The sequence below is a fragment of the Triplophysa dalaica genome, chromosome 3 (genome assembly GCF_015846415.1).
Source record: "Triplophysa dalaica isolate WHDGS20190420 chromosome 3, ASM1584641v1, whole genome shotgun sequence".
In the NCBI taxonomy this organism is placed as follows: domain Eukaryota; kingdom Metazoa; phylum Chordata; class Actinopteri; order Cypriniformes; family Nemacheilidae; genus Triplophysa; species Triplophysa dalaica.
This window is the reverse complement of record NC_079544.1, coordinates 2,895,422-2,918,162: the sequence shown is the minus strand read 5'-3', so window position 1 is coordinate 2,918,162 and position 22,741 is coordinate 2,895,422. Positions and strand designations below refer to the sequence as shown.

At 37.4% G+C, this 22,741-nt stretch overlaps 1 protein-coding gene and 1 long non-coding RNA gene across 2 annotated transcripts; both read left to right on the top strand.

Annotated features, from left to right (window-relative positions):
- Window positions 1-10,341: 10,341 nt before the first annotated feature.
- Window positions 10,342-11,072, top strand: LOC130418063 (uncharacterized). The gene is made up of 3 exons (XR_008906270.1): window positions 10,342-10,454; window positions 10,557-10,642; window positions 10,749-11,072. It is a non-coding gene; the product is annotated as an uncharacterized LOC130418063 (long non-coding RNA).
- Window positions 11,073-12,355: 1,283 nt separating this feature from the next.
- LOC130418050 (NACHT, LRR and PYD domains-containing protein 3-like) lies at window positions 12,356-21,206 on the top strand. Its single transcript, XM_056743993.1, has 10 exons — window positions 12,356-12,531; window positions 12,809-12,870; window positions 13,235-13,345; window positions 13,524-13,575; window positions 16,031-16,235; window positions 16,588-18,355; window positions 19,638-19,811; window positions 19,988-20,161; window positions 20,602-20,775; window positions 20,940-21,206. The coding sequence occupies exons 2-10, from the start codon at window positions 12,845-12,847 to the stop codon at window positions 21,115-21,117; spliced, it is 2,862 nt and encodes a 953-aa protein (XP_056599971.1). The 5' UTR covers window positions 12,356-12,531; window positions 12,809-12,844; the 3' UTR covers window positions 21,118-21,206.
- The last annotated feature ends 1,535 nt before the right edge of the window (window positions 21,207-22,741 follow it).

Sequence of the window (22,741 nt, the reverse complement as noted above, 5' to 3'; positions counted from 1 at the left end):
ATTTTGTTAAGGCTATTTCAGTGAACTTCTTACCACATTTCTCTCATTTGAAAATATTGTATTTTTTTGCTGAAAATGAACTGGAGAACAAAACAGGTCAAAACAACAGAAAAGACGATCTGCGTTTTTAGAACAGAACAATCGCAAAAAAACCTAAACAAGGTCGTATTTAGTTTTTAGCAACACAAAACTAATGTTTGTAAATGTTAGAAAAAGTAAAATAATGATGTTTTATGAAATAACCCATACGTTTTTACATTTTTTATCACTCTTTGCTTTTGTTGGAATTCAACAAACACTGCAAATATGACTGCAATACATGTAGGATTTTAATGATTTATGATGTTATGAATATTTAAAACACGCATTCATTACAGAAGACTGAGAGATTAAAACAGAAATAATTATTGTCCTTTTTATTGTTTGCGTTTTTTTTACTGATGTTTTACGCATTTAAAAAGCTGTCATCAAAACTGGACATAAATAGAAGCCTGTAAAGTTGGCCTAATCCCCATCAACGAATGATCTCTGAATTCTGTTTTATTTCACAAAAAACTCCCGTTATAATAACTAAATCATAATTTAATGCACAATTACTTTACATGCTGTTTATGCACCTAAAATAGCTTTGAACAGTAGCAGCATGTTTCTCTGTTACAAACTAAAGCTGCTATGTGAGTGAAGTATGGCCTTGCATATAGAAAAACACTGACATTTTTGGTGTTATTTTTTTATTTCCATTGGGTGGGCAAGACAGATGTTTAGTTGGGCTCAGCCCACCCCTGCCCATGCCTGGAGCCAGCCCTGGGGAAGTCTTTACTGTGCGAGTTCTTATGAGGTCTTTTTACTTCACTTTCATGTGCTCTTTAAGTAGATATTTATGAAGGAAGATCTCACTGTTCATATGTTGTTAAGATTTTCTTCAGTGTGAAATAATAAGTTGTTTACAAATGAAGGTCTTATCACAGTGATTACATCTTTTAGGCTTTAGGCCTACTCAAGTGTGAGTTCTCACGTGCACATTCAGGTTGTGTTCACGAATAAAAATCTTTCCACACTCATCCATGTGTAAGGCTTTCTTTTATAGTGAATGTGCCTTTTGAGTTCACATTTACAAAAAGAGATAACGTATATCTACACCCAGACCACGTCAGAGGAGCTTTGGTTGTTGCTCTGTCTTAGAGATTTTTTTTAAACCTGAGAATTTCTCAAGCTGTTCAAAGATTCAAAGAATCAAGAGAGAAAGACAGCAGAGACACCCTAAAAATATTACAACGGAGAATATAAGCAGAAAAAAACATCATGAGCTGGATATATGTAGGCTAAACTAGTATAAGCGCAATGTTTCCAGAGTGTCTTTTGAGTTTCATTGGTAATAGAAAGTTGATTCTTCATTCTTTAATTAATTATTAAAGTTTGTTAGATTTTTATGCATTTTTTTGCATAGTTGCGTTTGGAGTGTAAACTGATGCTTAGCTTTCAGCAGAATTTAATGAATTGAATCTTTTTGCCTTTTTTTACCAAAAATTTTCCAAGGAAATATTGCGCAAATATTCTTGCAGTAAATCACATTTGCTCACTACTCTATATTTGTAATGGAGGACCATGAGCTCTGTAGAAATAAAATTAAGAAGCAATTTATTAATTAAGTAAAACATAAAAACGTTAACAAATGAAACACTATTTAAATAGAGAAATTAATAGACTAGAATAGAATTTGTGTTTTTAAATGTAGTTTAATTGAGCAATAAAACAATAAATACAACAAAACATTTTTAAATGTATAAATAAATACATACATTTAAAACTGTTTATTTAACTCATGTCCAAAACGTGAAAAAAAAAGTTGGACATCAATAGCTGCCACAGACCACAAACAAGATATACATTAAAAAAAAATGGTCCTTTTAAAAGTACATAAAAATCCAAGAAACAAACAAAGAACAACAGATCACCAGGAAAAGTCCCGATATGCCAGATGACCATGCCCTGGCCTTCATTGTGTTATTCATTCATAAATAACTTCATTAGATCCCTTAAAGAAACACTTTATTCTTTATCAATGAGGGGTAACTCTGTTTTGAACTTAATCTAGACTCTCGCAGCTTCACTAGACTCGCACACATTGCAGCTGATTGACACATCTCTCTCTCTCTCTTTCTCTCAATTATGTGCAATCTTATCGCTGTACTTTCGGATTTAAAGCAAGTGGATCCAGAAAGCAAGCAAATTTGGGCCACATGTGAAAATCCTCAGTCACATCTGGCCTAGAAATGGCATGGCTGAACATATGTGGGCCAAATATTGACATAACTTTAGAAATGGCGGGAATGTTCAATTGGTCCACATCTTATTTTTTGTGGTATATGTCCCAGATAACAGCAAACACATGAGAACCACATATGTTTAAGACATGGCACACAGTGGGAAACATCAACTTGTGGCTGACATTTGGATTTTACTTAGAAAAACTCCTGAAATTTCGCGTCGAAATCAAGTGTGTGGACTACACAGCACCTTTCTCTTGAAATCTTTCCTCATAAGTTTTCATGTTTAGGTAATTGATGGTTTGACATTTTAGTAATATTATTAAAATATGTAGCATTTTGTGTCAGTATTAAATGTGATAAAGGATTTTGTAAATTGTTTAGATGACAAAGCTATCAAAAGCACAAAAACAGAGGGTTTCCTCGGCGATAATGGTCTAAAGATGAAATAATGCCCATTGGAAAAATCCGTCTAAAAGTGGACTCCAGACAAATCAAACTAGACTAATACCTGTTTTACAATACAGTTTTTGTCAGTTAATTGCAATATGGGCTGCTAAATGACCACGTAATGAAATGGTGTTGTGTGTTGTCATGCCATACGGGACGGGGGACACGGACACCGAGCTTGCATTATGGAGCCTCTGGGGCTATAACAGCCTTAGCCAACGTGTTGACGCATATGGTTTGTTTAAATATTTGTAATGGTATGCCATACGGGATCGGGGGCACTGAGCACGCATTAACGGTTTGGGTAGTCATGGCGTAATGGTAAGAGAGTGGGACTCATGACCAGAAGGTTGCTAGTTTGATTATCAGGGCCGCAGGGTAACAATGGTGGTGCCTTTGAGCTGCAGTGATACCTGCCCACTGCTTTTGCCAGATGACCTTGTAACAATGTGACACAAACCCAGGTCTGATCAACCTGCAGTGGGCCTTCCTTGGCTGAGGGTGTCTTGTGATAAATGGATTGAAACACCCAATGAGGCTGAGGTGCACTATCAGAAGCACCTCATCAAAAGGCATGTTTCACTCAGGATAATGTGATGAAATTGGGACACACAACTCATGAGACGTCTCTCTGATATTAGGAAGGAAAGGTAAGTATTCTGTGTATTTCTATAATCATTTATGCCCAAACACAGAGGATGCCTTCCCGACGAATCAGTGAATCTTCAGACCTCCTTTCCTCTATTCATATTCTTGACTGCTTCCACCTGCATAAGTCGTGGGAAATGTCCTATTGGGCAATTCAACTGTGCTGAAATAGTAGGATTTTAACAACTAGTCCTATAAAGCGAATCTGTTTAAATTCTTATATGATGGCCTTACCAACAAATTCAGTGTTTAAATGAAGTATGCAATAAACGTCTGTCTTGCCCACCCAATGGAAATAAAAAGATAACACCAAAAATTGTGTTTTTCCATTGGCTAGATGCAACACCACTCTTCACTCACAAGGGGGAAACATGGAGAGAAACCGTGACATTATATGTCTGTGTACTGTGCAGTTTCATTTTGTATTTATAAACAAAAAAACATACACATACAACTAATTTTTTTTTTTTTAAATATATGCATGGATGTGTTTGTGTTTATAAATACAAAATCAATATGAGCAGTAAGGGGGCACGGTGGCTTAGTGGTTAGCACGTTCGCCTCACACCTCCAGGGTTGGGGGTTCGATTCCCGCTTCCGACTTGTGTGTGTGGAGTTTGCATGTTCTCCCCGTGCCTCGGGGGTTTCCTCCGGTTTCCTCCTCTGGTCCAAAGACATGCATGGTAGGTTGATTGGCATCTCTGGAAAAATTGTCCGTATGGTGTGAGTGCGTGAGTGCGTGAGTGAATGAGTGAGTGTGTGTGCCCTGCGATGGGTTCGCACTCCATCCAGGGTGTATCCTGCCTTGATGCCCGATGACTCCTGAGATAGGAGCAGGCTCCCCGTGACCTGAGATAGTTCGGATAAGCGGTAGAAAATGGAATGGAATATGAACAGTATATCATTGTATTATGTTCACACTATCGTTTATCCTGGAGGCGACTAATCGCGGTTAATTTGACAGTCCTTATTATTAATTAATACTTTGCACAAGATATTCTTACAATTATTTACAGTTTTATGTTTGGAAAGTTGCTGCTTCACTGAATCTCTGTGCTTTGCAAATCAGTGCATGATAAAGACAGGACACATGTCAGATATATGATGTGTAACTGTGTGCTCATGTTGATCAAAGTCTGAACTATTTGAAAATTTTATTAACAATAAAACATCACATTCTTTGTTCAAGTATTTCATTATATAATGTTAATTCTTCATTAAATGAAATTAAAAGCCACAAAGGTGGCCATTGACCATGTAATAATGTATCGTGACCAGACACACACCAGACTTTAGGAGCTCAGAGACTACAGGATGATACTGATAGATCCAACTATGAGATATGGCTTGTAGATCTTATAGATCTAAACTTTGAGTCCAGTCTCACTAGATCTCTCTCCGTCAGGAACAAATTACACCTGGAGATATCAACTCCATTGTGAGTCAATCCTTTAACCCAACCACCAGGGAGATATAGAGCTGAAGGGAAGAACAGCAGGCAGGAGACAGAGTGATGTTAAATAGACAGACAAATGATTTATTGAATAATCTCAGTTGTGTGTTGATGCTCACTCAAGCTCTGCCAAACTTCGTCTGACTAGAAACAGATTCAATATGTGTTTTTAACTATTCAAGATTACAGTATCAAAACATTGTCTCATGACATTATTATGGACCTTGAGATGGAGACCAATGGATACTCATATCAGCATAAGACACAATACAACTCCCAATGAGGTTAAACAACAGGAAAGTAAAGAGCAAATAATATGAATAGAAGTGAATAATAAAATAAAGGAATGAATACATATGATTCTAGGGTGACCACCCGTCCCGCGTAGCGCGTGCGTGCACAGCGTTTGAAGCCCAATTCATGCGTCCCGCAAATTGAGAAGGTGTCACGCATAATCAAAGCTTGCTCAAAAAAAGTTGGTCGCTCTATATCATCGAGCCCCAGACAGCCAAACGAACATTACTTGACAGTTCAGCACGCTACTGTTGCCACACCCACCCCTCAGATGAACTGCTGACTAGGTTGTTCCGTTGTTGTTGTCATGACAGCGCGCGCACATTCACACACTGGGAAGGAACTTTTAGATGCGCGCTTCAATTTGAAAAATGGAGAAAGAAAGTCTGAGCCAGGGGCGATTCTAGGTTTTCAATATTAGGGGGGCTCAGCCTTCAATGAGGATATATATATAGAGAGAGAGACACACTCTAATCACCACATATTGTATACGTTACTAAAATAAATAATTAATAAAGAATATGCAGAAAAGCATAAATACAAGTTATTGTTATTCAAACGAATATCACATTAATCGGTCAATGTGCAACATTTATATTTCAAAGTGACAACAACAGTCACAAATCCATAAAATAAATGTCACAATCAACTGCTGAATCATTATTTAGTAAGAATAACTTAATATGTTTCCCTGCCATTCATTCTGTTTAGCACTAGCGCTGTCACTCTCTCTGCATGACTGTGTGTTCATCTATTACCTCCACAATATGTTTTCAATTAATGATGAAAATACTGAAGCGTCTGAAAAACGACATAGAGCTTCTGTACACTTTTATTTCCTCTGAACTCAGAACAATGAATAACACTGCCGCACCGGGCTGAACTACAGTAACTCTTATCTGCTCGTCCTCTTTCCGGAGCTGTCAAAACTACAGTCGACTCTCTATAACTATAGCACATCATCATTAATGACACTTTCTGTGCGCTACAATATCATCTTGATCGTGGAAGTATGCCGTCATTGGTGTTTAGTGCTTTCATTTGGCTTGAGGTAAAGTTAACAAATAGTTAACGAGGGTTGAACGCACATAAAACTTTTAAACAGTGAATGGGAAATGGTCTTGTATCGCTTCCACATCATATTAAGATGCATTTATAACAAAGAATGGCAAAAATGCAGATGTCATGTTAATGAACACACATTGTAAAGTTACTCTGCTAATGACGTTAACTCCAACGTGCTACTGTGTGAACTGAAGAATGCGCTAAATAACGCAGCCTAACGCCGTTTTCATAATAAGAGTTTTAAAGGGGGCTATAAAGTGATCTCGAATTCTTGTACAGATTACATTACAAACAGTATTTTAGGGGGGGGCTGAGCTAGAACTTAGGGAGGCTTTAGCTCCCCTAAAAAGGGCCTAGCAACGCCACTGGTCTGAGCCATTAATTAAAAAGAGAAGGTGTGGGTACAAGAAAGACTGGGAAAATAAAATAGCTAAAGTAAATCGTAAGTGGAAGTGCATTTGTCAATTCATTGAATTTTCAAAATATTGTGAATCTTTATTTAAAAAAAATATACATTGGCTGGCCTATTCATGAGCATACATCAGCAATAACACATGTTTAGGGGAATAGGGCATTATTAATATACCATGTAAGGTGGTATGTGCTAGAAATGGGTAAACCACTATCAGTGAGTCTGTCCGGGGGTTGGGGGCACCGCCGCGCCAGCCAGTGTCCCACATTGTCCCTCAGAAACATACCCCTTGTCCCCCCTTGGGCTTATTAGCAGGTGGTCACCCTAGTCATCATGTGACTAAATGACTGTAGGCTCGTTTGAGAAGTCACATTTCGCTACCCGATCCGTCCCGGTGGTACAAAATTTTCTGTTACCCGTGATATTTTGTGACCCTAGTAGGCGCTGTTGTCCCTATCGACAGTTCTCTACGCAAAGAGCGTAAATTCGGGCGAGGATGCGCTTTGTGCTCGTGCGCAGCTTTTTAATCTTGGGCAATAACGCGCTTTGTTCTCGTGCACGTTACTGTGAGCGGGCTTTTCAGAAAGTCTGTTTGAGAGTGCTCACGTGACGTGGGTAGCTGAACACGCCGATTGAACTGTACAAAGCAGGTTCATTTAATTCGTTTGGAATTATTGTGATTTCGATGGTAATTGTTTTATAGCCAATATGTAGGTGTGTGTATGTGTAGATGTAGATATATATACACACACATATATATATATATTCACTTTTATCCTAATAATAGAACAGCAATCACGACAATTCTAAACATTGTCCATTTAAGAAACATGAACATAAATGAGCTTCGTGTTATACATACATGCATTATAGGCTATAAAATGTACATAAGAACATAATATTATAAAATTATATGTTTATAATGTACAAAGTAACCTTTTAGTCCTACAGCAGGTCACCATATATCACGATGCACAGTAACGGGCCTAAAATATTCCGTTACCTTCCTCTGTTTTACACAGAATAGCCTTATTGTTCTTCATATTCACTCTTTAGACATCTTATGTCTTCTTGGTCTTATCCTGAAAAGCATTTAGCTGTGATGAGAACAGTGACTGTGGTACAGCAGGTCACCATATATCACGATGCACTTTAACGGGCCTAAAATATTCCGTTACCTTCCTCTGTTTTACACAGAATAGCCTTATTGTTCTTCATATTCACTCTTTAGACATCTAATGTCTTCTTGGTCTTATCCTGAAAAGCATTTAGCTGTGATGATATCAGTGACTGTGGTACAGCAGGTCACCATATATCACGATGCACAGTAACGGGCCTAAAATATTCCGTTACCTTCCTCTGTTTTACACAGAATAGCCTTATTGTTCTTCATATTCACTCTTTAGACATCTAATGTCTTCTTGGTCTTATCCTGAAAAGCATTTAGCTGTGATGATATCAGTGACTGTGGTACAGCAGGTCACCATATATCACGATGCACAGTAACGGGCCTAAAATATTCCGTTACCTTCCTCTGTTTTACACAGAATAACCTTATTGTTCTTCATATTCACTCTTTAGACATCTAATGTCTTCTTGGTCTTATCCTGAAAAGCATTTAGCTGTGATGATATCAGTGACTGTGGTACAGCAGGTCACCATATATCACGATGCACAGTAACGGGCCTAAAATAATCCGTTACCTTCCTCTGTTTTACACAGAATAGCCTTATTGTTCTTCATATTCACTCTTTAGACATCTAATGTCTTCTGTGTCTTATCCTGAAAAGCATTTAGCTGTGATGAGAACAGTGACTGTGGTACAGCAGGTCACCATATATCACGATGCACTTTAACGGGCCTAAAATAATCCGTTACCTTCCTCTGTTTTACACAGAATAGCCTTATTGTTCTTCATATTCACTCTTTAGACATCTAATGTCTTCTGTGTCTTATCCTGAAAAGCATTTAGCTGTGATGAGAACAGTGACTGTGGTACAGCAGGTCACCATATATCACGATGCACAGTAACGGGCCTAAAATATTCCGTTACCTTCCTCTGTTTTACACAGAATAGCCTTATTGTTCTTCATATTCACTCTTTAGACATCTAATGTCTTCTGTGTCTTATCCTGAAAAGCATTTAGCTGTGATGAGAACAGTGACTGTGGTACAGCAGGTCACCATATATCACGATGCACTTTAACGGGCCTAAAATAATCCGTTACCTTCCTCTGTTTTACACAGAATAGCCTTATTGTTCTTCATATTCACTCTTTAGACATCTAATGTCTTCTGTGTCTTATCCTGAAAAGCATTTAGCTGTGATGAGAACAGTGACTGTGGTACAGCAGGTCACCATATATCACGATGCACAGTAACGGGCCTAAAATATTCCGTTACCTTCCTCTGTTTTACACAGAATAGCCTTATTGTTCTTCATATTCACTCTTTAGACATCTAATGTCTTCTGTGTCTTATCCTGAAAAGCATTTAGCTGTGATGAGAACAGTGACTGTGGTACAGCAGGTCACCATATATCACGATGCACAGTAACGGGCCTAAAATATTCCGTTACCTTCCTCTGTTTTACACAGAATAGCCTTATTGTTCTTCATATTCACTCTTTAGACATCTAATGTCTTCTGTGTCTTATCCTGAAAAGCATTTAGCTGTGATGATATCAGTGACTGTGGTACAGCAGGTCACCATATATCACGATGCACTTTAACGGGCCTAAAATATTCCGTTACCTTCCTCTGTTTTACACAGAATAGCCTTATTGTTCTTCATATTCACTCTTTAGACATCTTATGCCTTCTTGGTCTTATCCTGAAAAGCATTTAGCTGTGATGATATCAGTGACTGTGGTACAGCAGGTCACCATATATCACGATGCACAGTAACGGGCCTAAAATATTCCGTTACCTTCCTCTGTTTTACACAGAATAGCCTTATTGTTCTTCATATTCACTCTTTAGACATCTTATGCCTTCTTGGTCTTATCCTGAAAAGCATTTAGCTGTGATGATATCAGTGACTGTGGTACAGCAGGTCACCATATATCACGATGCACTTTAACGGGCCTAAAATAATCCGTTACCTTCCTCTGTTTTACACAGAATAGCCTTATTGTTCTTCATATTCACTCTTTAGACATCTAATGTCTTCTTGGTCTTATCCTGAAAAGCATTTAGCTGTGATGATATCAGTGACTGTGGTACAGCAGGTCACCATATATCACGATGCACTTTAACGGGCCTAAAATAATCTGTTACCTTCCTCTGTTTTACACAGAATAGCCTTATTGTTCTTCATATTCACTCTTTAGACATCTAATGTCTTCTGTGTCTTATCCTGAAAAGCATTTAGCTGTGATGAGAACAGTGACTGTGGTACAGCAGGTCACCATATATCACGATGCACAGTAACGGGCCTAAAATAATCCGTTACCTTCCTCTGTTTTACACAGAATAGCCTTATTGTTCTTCATATTCACTCTTTTGACTGAGAGACCATTTAAAGGCTCAGGAAACCTTTGCATGTGTTTTAAGGTAATTTGCTGATTTCTGAAGACACTGGTTTTCATCATCTATTAGCCATTATTATCACATTTTTAAAAATGAATCACAGATTGGCCATTTGGGATTTCATTTGAAAATAAAGGTTGTTTTGAATGTGTTAACTTTTTGGAATTTATTAAACTTTCTCATATATTATTATGTTTTATTATAATTATTATTATTATCTCATTATTAGTATGCAGAGAAAATTCTTGCTGGAGAGCCTCTTCAATTTTCAAATGACCCCTCTGCGGCTGAAAAATACAGAAAACAGGTGGCGTTGACACTCCTAAACGAGACAGGTATTATTTGTTTATTTCTGTCATTTTCACGATATCGTATATTATTTCAATGATTAACAGATGAAACCCATTCCTAAGTTGTATTGTTTTATTGGTGACCAGATGACCTCAGTGAGCTTTGCCACTATTGTGGGGAGAAGGATGCAGGGCAAGGAAGGACAACTGCCAAAAAAAAAGAAAATGCTTGGGTAAAAATTGTATTAAGTATACATCTGTCATGATAGTATGCTATATTGTATTTCAGTTATTTATCTTAGAAATGTTGTTGCATTACTATTACTTCTGTTCCTACAGGTCCAGTGTGACGTGTGTGACCGATGGTTCCACATACAGTGCGCTAAAATGGTGGACCCCAGGAAGTACTTCAGCTGTGCTGCATGCCAGTTTGTGCCTCCAGATTAAAATTCTACTGCATTTTCTTTTGCAAACATGCAAAAAAGTAATAAAGTAATGTGCAAGACTTGCGCTTAATTGATGTGGTTACTGTGATTGTGTAGGTTTATGTACTTATTTTAAGGTACATGATAATCAAATGCTTCTGAAATGCACCATAATATATATTTTTTTAATAATTATTTTGCTGTTTTGAAAAATAAAGTTTAATAAAATACACTTAAATATACTTAAAGTCAAAGTCCAAGTTACAAGTTACGTGCATCGTGATATATGGTGACCTGCTGTACCACAGTCACTGATATCATCACAGCTAAATGCTTTTCAGGATAAGACCAAGAAGGCATAAGATGTCTAAAGAGTGAATATGAAGAACAATAAGGCTATTCTGTGTAAAACAGAGGAAGGTAACGGAATATTTTAGGCCCGTTACTGTGCATCGTGATATATGGTGACCTGCTGTACCACAGTCACTGTTCTCATCACAGCTAAATGCTTTTCAGGATAAGACACAGAAGACATTAGATGTCTAAAGAGTGAATATGAAGAACAATAAGGCTATTCTGTGTAAAACAGAGGAAGGTAACAGATTATTTTAGGCCCGTTACTGTGCATCGTGATATATGGTGACCTGCTGTACCACAGTCACTGATATCATCACAGCTAAATGCTTTTCAGGATAAGACCAAGAAGACATTAGATGTCTAAAGAGTGAATATGAAGAACAATAAGGCTATTCTGTGTAAAACAGAGGAAGGTAACGGAATATTTTAGGCCCGTTACTGTGCATCGTGATATATGGTGACCTGCTGTACCACAGTCACTGATATCATCACAGCTAAATGCTTTTCAGGATAAGACCAAGAAGGCATAAGATGTCTAAAGAGTGAATATGAAGAACAATAAGGCTATTCTGTGTAAAACAGAGGAAGGTAACGGAATATTTTAGGCCCGTTACTGTGCATCGCGATATATGGTGACCTGCTGTAGGACTAAAAGGTTACTTTGTACATTATAAACATATAATTTTATAATATTATGTTCTTATGTACATTTTATAGCCTATAATGCATGTATGTATAACACGAAGCTCATTTATGTTCATGTTTCTTAAATGGACAATGTTTAGAATTGTCGTGATTGCTGTTCTATTATTAGGATAAAAGTGAATATATATATATATGTGTGTGTATATATATCTACATCTACACATACACACACCTACATATTGGCTATAAAACAATTACCATCGAAATCACAATAATTCCAAACGAATTAAATGAACCTGCTTTGTACAGTTCAATCGGCGTGTTCAGCTACCCACGTCACGTGAGCACTCTCAAACAGACTTTCTGAAAAGCCCGCTCACAGTAACGTGCACGAGAACAAAGCGCGTTATTGCCCAAGATTAAAAAGCTGCGCACGAGCACAAAGCGCATCCTCGCCCGAATTTACGCTCTTTGCGTAGAGAACTGTCGATAGGGACAACAGCGCCTACTAGGGTCACAAAATATCACGGGTAACAGAAAATTTTGTAACACCTGAAACACGCGAAACAAATCGTGTTTCCGGGATGTATCGGGTAGCGACACAGCTGCAGGTGAAAGTGAAACTATTACAGCAGGAGCCATTTTACAGTAAAGCCTCATTCAAGAAAATTAATAATAAACAAGATAAAAACACAGTAAGTATAAATAGTCTAATGTTTATTCAGTAGATTCAATATTGTCTTGCTCTGAACATCACATTAAGTTTATTGGTTGAAGAACTGTCTTGGAAATATTGTGTTATTTTTGGAATATGGAAGTGTGTTTATAAACTCAAAACATTAAAAGTGACGTTTTGAAATGTATCTTCACTGTTTAAAGATCAAATGTGCAACACAATGTTGTGTACGGACTGGTTTGAAAGAAGTGTGTATTTCTGAGATGACACATAACACATCAGTATTTTATTTACAGGTTTAACTCTTTATGTTCTGACACTGTGTGTTCATCATGAATCTCTCCACAGAGACAAAAAGGTGAGATAATCGAAATATTTTGATAAACTAAAATTGTTTTTATTATAATTGAAAAATGTCTGTGTTTGTACAGTTAATGGCTAAATGTTGGTCTGACAGTAATAAGAGTTTGTATTTAACAACTTATTTTTATTTTAAATGGTTTCAGTTTAAAGTTCATTTATTATTTGTGGTTTTATATGAATGAAAATGTATGAAACTTTTAGACACATTTAAAAAATATATTTTTTGGAATGATTTTAAAATATATTTGATAATTGATATAAATTATTATCAATGGGTGAAATAACTTATTAATAAAAGTGCTTTATTGAAAAATGCATAACACTAAACATGAAGTAAACTCTGTTTAATGTTGTTTTAGTTTGACTCGTGGAGAATCTCCTAAACCCAGCTGTGTGTCTATGAAGAGTGATGAATCAATGGATATTCCACTTAACTTCAGTTCAGGAGACTGTGATGATACAGATGTGAGGTGAGAACAGTCTGATGGTTTAGACGAGTAAATCACTTCATCATCTTTATTCTCTGATCTGAGTCTGTGCTGTTGATGTTACTGCAGATATTCACTGAACACTTTACTGACAGATACACACATTAATACATGTGTTCACTGTATGTAAACAGATATTTCATTTATTGTTCAATTACAGTAACACAACAAATGGATCCTTCAAAGGGAAGCACATGGATTCAGTTTTCCAAGTAGGTGCTTTGTGTGTGATCATGTATTTTGTGTTTTTTTATTCATCGTCTTTTCATGCATGTAATGGGGGGTCTGATATTATACAATTTAACTCGGTCCTGAATTTCTATAAGTAAACAATTTAGAATAAACTCGCACCACATGCACATAAATCACAGATGTCTGGTGGCCTTAATAAAAAAGATGTGTTAGCATACACCATACTCTTTCTATTAATATACTTAATGTATTTAATTTAAATGTTTATCTGTGATATGTTACAGTGTTTTCGTTTACAAAAATGTCTTTTGTAGTATTTTCCTAAAATGACAATAATTTATTGCACATTGATTTACAGTCAATATCATGTTCATTCACACACTTTATTCAGAAATGTAGACGTTTTTTTTCAAATTATGTTTTAAAATGATTTTACTACAAAATATTTGTATAAGCCTAAATACAAATCTGTATGTTTAAGGGGCGTTTCATGAGATTCTTTTACTGGCAGTCATACTGCATCTTTACACAGATTACTGTTATCATTACTGATGATTATAAAACATGTTTAGATGTTTAGTCTCAAACTGATTCATTGTAGTAAGAAGTCACGATCATATTGATTTTAAATAGATCTCAGTGTGTTCTGTTAAGGCAGACACTGGAGTCAGACGCAGGAATAATTCACAACTTTAAAAAATACTCACAAGGAGAGAAGAAGATCACTAGAGTTCAGGTGGGGAGCTGCCAAAACGAGGATTTGTATGCCAGGGCAGTGAAAACAGGCTCGAGCGCTCGGGCAGTGGGGATGAGGGTGATGGACGGAGCCGGAGGGCAAGTGGCCAGGTAAGAGAAAGTCGGAGAGAGTGTTTCCTGCTGCGCTCAGAGTAGTCCACGCCGTGCAGCTCCGCGGCAAGCGAAGTTCTGGCGAAAATTCACGGAGACTCACAGAGTATATTCCAAGAGAGATGTCCACTGACGGCTCTCCTGTTTTTGCAAAGTGGTTGATATTCTTAGAGCAGCATCAATTTGACCCTGGGACATCATTAAAATCAACCAATCAAATTTCAGAAATAAGTTTACAGTTTATTTTAAGTTTAATCTTCCAAACAGGATTAGGTGCTTCTAGACCATTGTTTTCCACTTATAATTTCCATCTGATTTTAGGGATAAGTTATGGTTAGAGTAGGGGTTTGATGTGGGTTTAGGTGTTATTTATAAAAATGTTGTCCTGAGGACATCAACCACTTGGCAAAATCAGGTCGAGCTCCACAAGAAGCCACTGAGAATCTTCCGAGAGAGAAATCCACTAAATGTGATCCATAAGAGAAGTCACTGTGGACACTCCTAGAGAGGATTCCACTTGACGTATTCAATGAGAGAACTCACTGAGAATACTCTACAAGAGCAACAGAACCTCACAGGAAACACTGGACCCACTTTACGGCATAGAGAGGAGTGGTCATAAGGGCAGCAGCTGAAGACACAGAAGAGAGAGAAGACCGTGCAGGACACTAGCAGCTCTGGAGCCTAAACAAGACAAGGGATTACTAGAGACACCAGTACGAGCCCGAAACTAGTTAAAAAGCACTAGACTAGACTAGACGAGACTAGATTTAAAAATGAGATTTCTAGACAAAGCAGTCATGCAGGCTAGGTAAAAGTAACGATCTGACACCGAACAGAAAAACACGGGGGATTAAGTTAAGAGAGAGATGAAAGTGAAAATGGACCCAGGTGGGCTGTGATGAGAGAGAGGAGAAACCGGTGTGAGTAGGTAAGCGGATCACAAGAGGGGCAGAGCACACACAAGCGGACTCCGAGCACATGGTGAGCTGTCAAATAAAACCGTATGCTCGACACAACACAAACATAGAACGAAATGGAAACAAGCAGGTGCTCAGACCAGGGACCTGACAGATGCTTTGTTAATAATTTGATGACAATATATGAACTAAAGATAATATGATTTTGTTTGTGTAATGTTAACGAAAATCAGATTTTAAAACTGTCATGATCCCGCCTTCCTGGCAGTTTTTTCTCGTCCTGGCCAACGGGATCATGACAGCCCCACTTGTGTTTGTGTTGGAAGCACTTGGCCATTGATTGTGCCTTCTGCGCCTATCTTTCGTTTTAGCCCCGCCCCCTTGTTCCCTTATTTATTATCCCATTATCAAGTCACGCCCTTCAGCTGTTGCCCTCGTTTTGCCTCATTTGTTCTTCTCCTATTAAATGTCATTGTATTTGCTGTCTTGTGCTGGATAGTTTGTCTACATCTACGTCTTGTCTGTTTTTAAGTTTCAGTTTCATGACATAAAACCATTTCCTGCCCAGATAAGATAAGATAAGATAAGATAAGATAAGATAAGATAAGATAAGATAAGATAAGATAAGATAAGATAACACAACACAACACAACACAACACAACACAACACAACACAACACAATCCTGTGTGTTTGAACAATGATTTCAGGAGGTTGAGCACAAACTCGTCTCTCTGATGAAGAAAGAGCTGAAGATCTTCAAGAGTCTACTGAGTTCAGATTACCCATCATGCTCCGAGAGAGAAGAGGAGGATGATGAAGATCAGATCAGAGTCAGAGAGATGTTTCTGAAGATCACACTGAACGTCCTGAAGAAGATGAAGCAGACAGACCTCGCTAACAAACTACAGACCAGTAAGAGCTCTCAGTCATGTGACTATTACATCACTTTACCTTCAGATGAACAGACACAGTGTCTGTATTTACTGATGATTATTAGTGAAAATACATTTACAGTTAATAAATCAACAGAATAGAACCGTGAAGCTGTTTGTGTTCATCTAATGTCATGATCATCAAAATGTTAAAACACTTTTGAGTCAAATAAAATAACAGATTAGACAAAATATTAATTTGGTTAAATAAGCATTACAATGTACTATATTAATATTAAATAAGAAAAAAAATATGTTTGTTTTTACATTTTACATACAATAGAATTCAATAGATGTTATTTATAAATAAATATATTCCCTTTGTTTATCAGAATTTGCTCCTGTATACATGAAGAAACACAGATCCAGACTAAAAGAGCAATTCCAGAGAATGAATGAAGGAATCTCAGCTCAAGGAAGCTCAACACTTGTGAATGAGATCTACACAGAGCTGTACATCACAGAGGGAGGGAGTGAAGACATCAATAATGAACATGAGGTGAGACAGATTGAGACAGCATCCAGAAGATCAGAGACACAAGAAACACAAATCAAATGTAATGACATCTTTAAAGTCTCACCTGAACAAAACAAACCCATCAGAAGTGTGCTGACTAAAGGAGTCGCTGGAATTGGAAAAACAGTCTCTGTGCAGAAGTTCATTCTGGACTGGGCTGAAGGAAAAACAAATCAAGATCTTCACTTCATATTTCCACTTCCTTTCAAAGAACTGAATCTGATCAAACAGAAAAATATCAGTCTGATGGATCTTCTTCATCAGTTCTTCACAGATACAAAAGAACTGAGATCAACAGACTTTGATGATTATAAAGTTGTGTTTATCTTTGATGGTCTGGATGAGTGTCGTCTTCCTCTAGATTTCTCAAAGAATCTGAGTTTGTTTGATGTCAGAGAATCAGCGTCAGTGGATGTGCTGCTGACAAACCTCATCAAGGGGAATCTGCTTCCTTCTGCTCTGATCTGGATCACCTCTCGACCAGCAGCAGCCAATCAGATTCCTCCTGAGTGTGTTGATCTGATCACAGATGTACGAGGATTCAATGACCCTCAGAAGGACGAGTATTTCAGGAAGAGAATCAATGATGAGAGTCTGGCCAACAGAATCATCACACACATGAAATCATCCAGAAGTCTGTACATCATGTGTCACATCCCAGTCTTCTGCTGGATTTCAGCCACTGTTCTCCAGAGAATGTTGAGTGAAGCAGAGAGTCAAGCACAGATCCCCAAGACTCTCACTCAAATGTTCACACACTTCCTGATGTTTCAGATCAAACTGAAGAGTCAGAAGTATGATGGGGAATGTGAGGTAGATCTTCAGCAGGCTAGAAAGAGTCTTGAGTCACTGGGAAAACTGGCTTTTCAACAGCTGGAGAAAGGGAACCTGATCTTCTATGAGGAGGATCTGAGAGAGTGTGACATTGATGTCAGAGAAGCGTCAGTGTACTCAGGAGTTTGTACTCAGATCTTCAGAGAGGAGTTTGGACTGAACCTGGGGAAGGTGTTCAGCTTTGTGCATCTGAGCGTTCAGGAGTTTCTCGCTGCTTTATTTGTGTTTCTGTCATTTCTTCAGCAAACATCAGAAAACTTCAGCAGATTCACATCAAGCGAGAGTGATTTACTGAAGAGTGAAGTGGACAAGGCCTTACAGAGTGAGAACGGACACCTGGATCTTTACCTCAGATTTCTTCTGGGTCTTTCACTGAAGTCCAGTCAGACAATCTTACGAGATCTGATGACACAGAAAGGAAGAAGATCTGACAGTAAACAGGAAATAGTCGAGTACATTAAGATGAAGATCAGAGAGAATCTCTCTCCAGAGAAATCCATCAATCTGTTTCACTGTCTGAATGAACTCAATGATCATTCTCTAGTGCAGGAAGTACAAACATATGTGAACAGAGGAGATGAGTTTAGTCTTACTGGAGTCCTTCTCTCTCCTGCTCAGTGGTCGGCTCTGGTGTTTGTGTTACTGAACTCAGAAGAGAAACTGGATGAGTTTAATCTGAGGAAATATGATCCATCAGATGAATGTCTTCTGAGGCTTCTGCCAGTGATCAAAGCATCCAGAACAGATGAGTGAGTCATTTAACTGCATTTCACCTGAACATTTAACAGTCATATTACTGTAACAGTGATCAGTTAATGTTGTGTACATGATCAGAGACATCATTTAAAATATGAAGGAATTGTTCACTTTATCTATAGAGTGAGAGCTGCTCTCTTGTGCTCTGTCTTTTACTTTTTTGTTTATCATTTATTTAATTGTAATTGTCTGTCAGGGTTCAGTTCTTGCAGTAATTCTCTATCAGCTGCAGATGTTTCTTCAGCTCTTATGCAAACATTATCTCTTGATGTGTTTATATCTTGACTGTTGTGTTGTTATTTCTCTTTCAGTCTGAGTGACTGTAATCTGACAGAGAAAAGTTGTTCATCACTGGCGTCAGTTCTCAGATCAAACTCCTCAAGTCTGACAGAACTGAACCTGAGTCACAATAAACTGAAGGATTCAGGAGTGAAGCTGCTCTCTGATGGACTGAAGAATACAAACTGTAAACTGAAGACATTACAGTAAGAAAATCATTAAACCAATAATGTTAAACAGTGACTTAATTTATTATATATTGTAAAAAGGGACATCATTTGATAAATGTGATGGATAATAAATGATATATTCAACAATTTTACTCCTAATTATTGTCTAAATGTTAAAGACATTATTTAACTTCATTTTCTTCTCTCTTCAGTCTGTATAAGTGCAGTATTGGATCTGAAGGTTGTGTTGCTCTGACTTCAGCTCTGAGATCAAACCCCTCACATCTGACACAACTGGATCTGAGATATAATAATCTAGAAGATTCAGGAGTGAAGCTGCTCTCTGATCTACTGAAGGATCCACACTGTCAACTACAGACACTACTGTGAGTTACTGATTCAATTATAATTTTGTTTATAATCTCACTATTTTTAATAATCACAAGTGACTGTCAAGTATTTTTGCTGTTTCACTCTTGTTCTTGTGTAAATTGTATGTAGTTAAAATACTTGTATTTAGTTTTCTCATTGATAAACTCATTCTTCTTGTATTAATCTCATGTGTAAATCTCTCTGGATAAAAACATTTCCCAATTAATAAATATTATTGTATTATGCAGAAAGTTGCTCTCCATTTTTTTTTATTTAAGTTAAACATGACATACTTTTGTTGTGTTTCTGGACACACATACATTATGTTTTGCTGAAGTTCACTGTCACTCATAGAAGTTGTCAAGCTTTCATTAAAAATTAATGAGATCAATTTGTATGGTTTATTAAAAATTAGCAAAATTTTTACTAATTTATGTTGTTATTTCTCTTTCAGTCTGAGTGGCTGTAATCTGACAGAGAAAAGTTGTTCATCACTGGCGTCAGTTCTCATATCAAACTCCTCAAGTCTGACAGAACTGAACCTGAGTCACAATAATCTGAAGGATTCAGGAGTGAAGCTGCTCTCTGATGGACTGAAGAATACAAACTGTAAACTGAAGACATTGAAGTAAGAAAATCATTAAACCAATAATGTTAAACAGTGACTTAATTTATTATATATTGTAAAAAGGGACATCATTTGATAAATGTGATGGATAATAAATGATATATTCAACAATTTTACTCCTAATTATTGTCTAAATGTTAAAGACATTATTTAACTTCATTTTCTTCTCCTTTCAGTCTGTCTGGTTGCAGTATTGGATCTGAAGGTTGTGTTGCTCTGACTTCAGCTCTGAGATCAAACCCCTCACATCTGACACAACTGGATCTGAGATATAATAATCCAGAAGATTCAGGAGTGAAGCTGCTCTCTGATCTACTGAAGGATCCACACTGTCAACTACAGACACTACTGTGAGTTACTGATTCAATTATAATTTTGTTTATAATCTCACTATTTTTAATAATCACAAGTGACTGTCAAGTATTTTTGCTGTTTCACTCTTGTTCTTGTGTAAATTGTATGTAGTTAAAATACTTGTATTTAGTTTTCTCATTGATAAACTCATTCTTCTTGTATTAATCTCATGTGTAAATCTCTCTGGATAAAAACATTTCCCAATTAATAAATATTATTGTATTATGCAGAAAGTTGCTCTCCATTTTTTTTTATTTAAGTTAAACATGACATACTTTTGTTGTGTTTCTGGACACACATACATTATGTTTTGCTGAAGTTCACTGTCACTCATAGAAGTTGTCAAGCTTTCATTAAAAATTAATGAGATCAATTTGTATGGTTTATTAAAAATTACCAAAATTTTTACTAATTTATGTTGTTATTTCTCTTTCAGTCTGAGTGGCTGTAATCTGACAGAGAAAAGTTGTTCATCACTGGCGTCAATTCTCAGATCAAACTCCTCAAGTCTGACAGAACTGAACCTGAGTCACAATAATCTGAAGGATTCAGGAGTGAAGCTGCTCTCTGATGGACTGAAGAATACAAACTGTAAACTGAAGACATTACAGTAAGAAAATCATTAAACCAATAATGTTAAACAGTGATTTAATTTATTATATATTGTAAAAAGGGACATCATTTGATAAATTTGATGGATAATAAATGATATATTCAACAATTTTACACCTGATTATTGTCTAAATGATATTTGCATATATCTTCTCTTTTCAGTCTGTGTAACTGCTGTATTGGATCTGAAGGTTGTGTTGCTCTGACTTCAGCTTTGAGATCAAACCCCTCACATCTGACACAACTGGATCTGAGATATAATAATCCAGAAGATTCAGGAGTGAAGCTGCTCTCTGATCTACTGAAGGATCCACTACAGAAACTACTAGTTATTTTTTAAACCATTTTATTTCTAAAAACTATTACCACACTGCAAAAGTTTGAAAATCTTTCAAATTAAACCCAACAAAGTGTTGGACAAACTTTTAAGTTTACTCAATTTTTGGACAAGATGTTTGCATAACTTTTCTCAGTGAAGTCACATATATTTCAACACACACACCATTTTAAATTAATCCAGTTTTTACATTAAAGAGCACGTTCCCCGCAATCCCATTTTTCAACATTTAGTAAGTGTGTAATGTTGCTTTCTAGAGCACAAATAATACCTGCAAAATGATAAAACTCAAAGTTCCGTGCCAAGCGAGATATTGTCTTTATCAGAATTTGCAGCTGGTAATAAGAATTCAGCTACACACATTCTAAGATAACCAACGATCAAATAACAGCTTCCTTGAATTTAACATCGGCTTTGAAAGCTGTTCTGTGAAATACACTGATATTGTGTGTGTGTGCGCTTACCTCTTAAAACCCTTGTGAAACGTCCATTGAAGTCCTGCTTGCAAATGTCTCCTGGTCAATCTCCTGGTTTTATTAACCAACTCGGGTCCAATATAAAAAAGCAAAACTAACGCTTCTGTTATTAGTATTAAATAATATTACCGGTCTAATTCCATTCGCTCTGGTGTCGTTCCCCACACCATAGTAGGAATAAAATGTGCCATCCCTAACAGAGATTGACCTTTTCTCATCCACCAATATACATCCGTTACACTTCAATCGATCCGCGTGTATTTAACTGATAAAGTGAAGTTGACGCCATTGTTACTGTTTATTGCTAAAAGCCAATGCTTATGAATACACGTGGACTGAGAGGGGCACTGACCAATCACAACAGCCTGAGAAGCGGAAGCCAATCACGAAAGACCTGGTCAATTTTACCAATCAGAGCGTTTCCTAAGCAGGGACTTTATATAGACCGTAATAATTCCAGTCGTTTTGTTTAAAGTGGGACAGCGATGAACAATAGACTTGAAATATGTGAAATACAAAGCGTTTTTTTTAAATTAGAAACATGAACATCCATTGTTAAACACCCAAAAAACTCAATCAAAGCCTCTTAAACAGCCAAAGAGACAGAGCCTGACCCAAGTCATGAGCCATCGTCATCAGGAGCGACTGAACCAAGGATTCCCCCAGAGCCAGAGCCTCGCTCCACGTCCGACCAGGTGCTGGAGCCGGGCTACATTGCCTGTGACAGTGTATAACACAGTGGAGATCGAGGGCCTGGCAGAAAGTCCCGCCCATTGGATCACCGCTAAGGGTAATATTATGCTGGACTCGCGGGAAGATTGTGTAGTGCCTGTTTGTCCGGATCTGCCGGTCTGTCTTCATCTGCCTGTCTGTTCTGAACTGTCTGTCTGACCCGATACCCCTACGGAGGTAGTACCTCTGCCCCTTGAGCTTCCGATTCTGGGAGTCACATTATGTGTGGGCTGCACACACTATCCCAGAAACCCCTAAAAAGCCTGAACTCCCACTAGGGTGACCACCCGTCCCGCGTAGCGCGTGCGCGCACAGCGTTTGAAGCCCAATTCATGCGTCCCGCAAATTGAGACCGTGTCACGCATAATCAAAGCTTGCTCAAAAAAAGTTGATCGCTCTATATCATCGAGCCCCAGGCA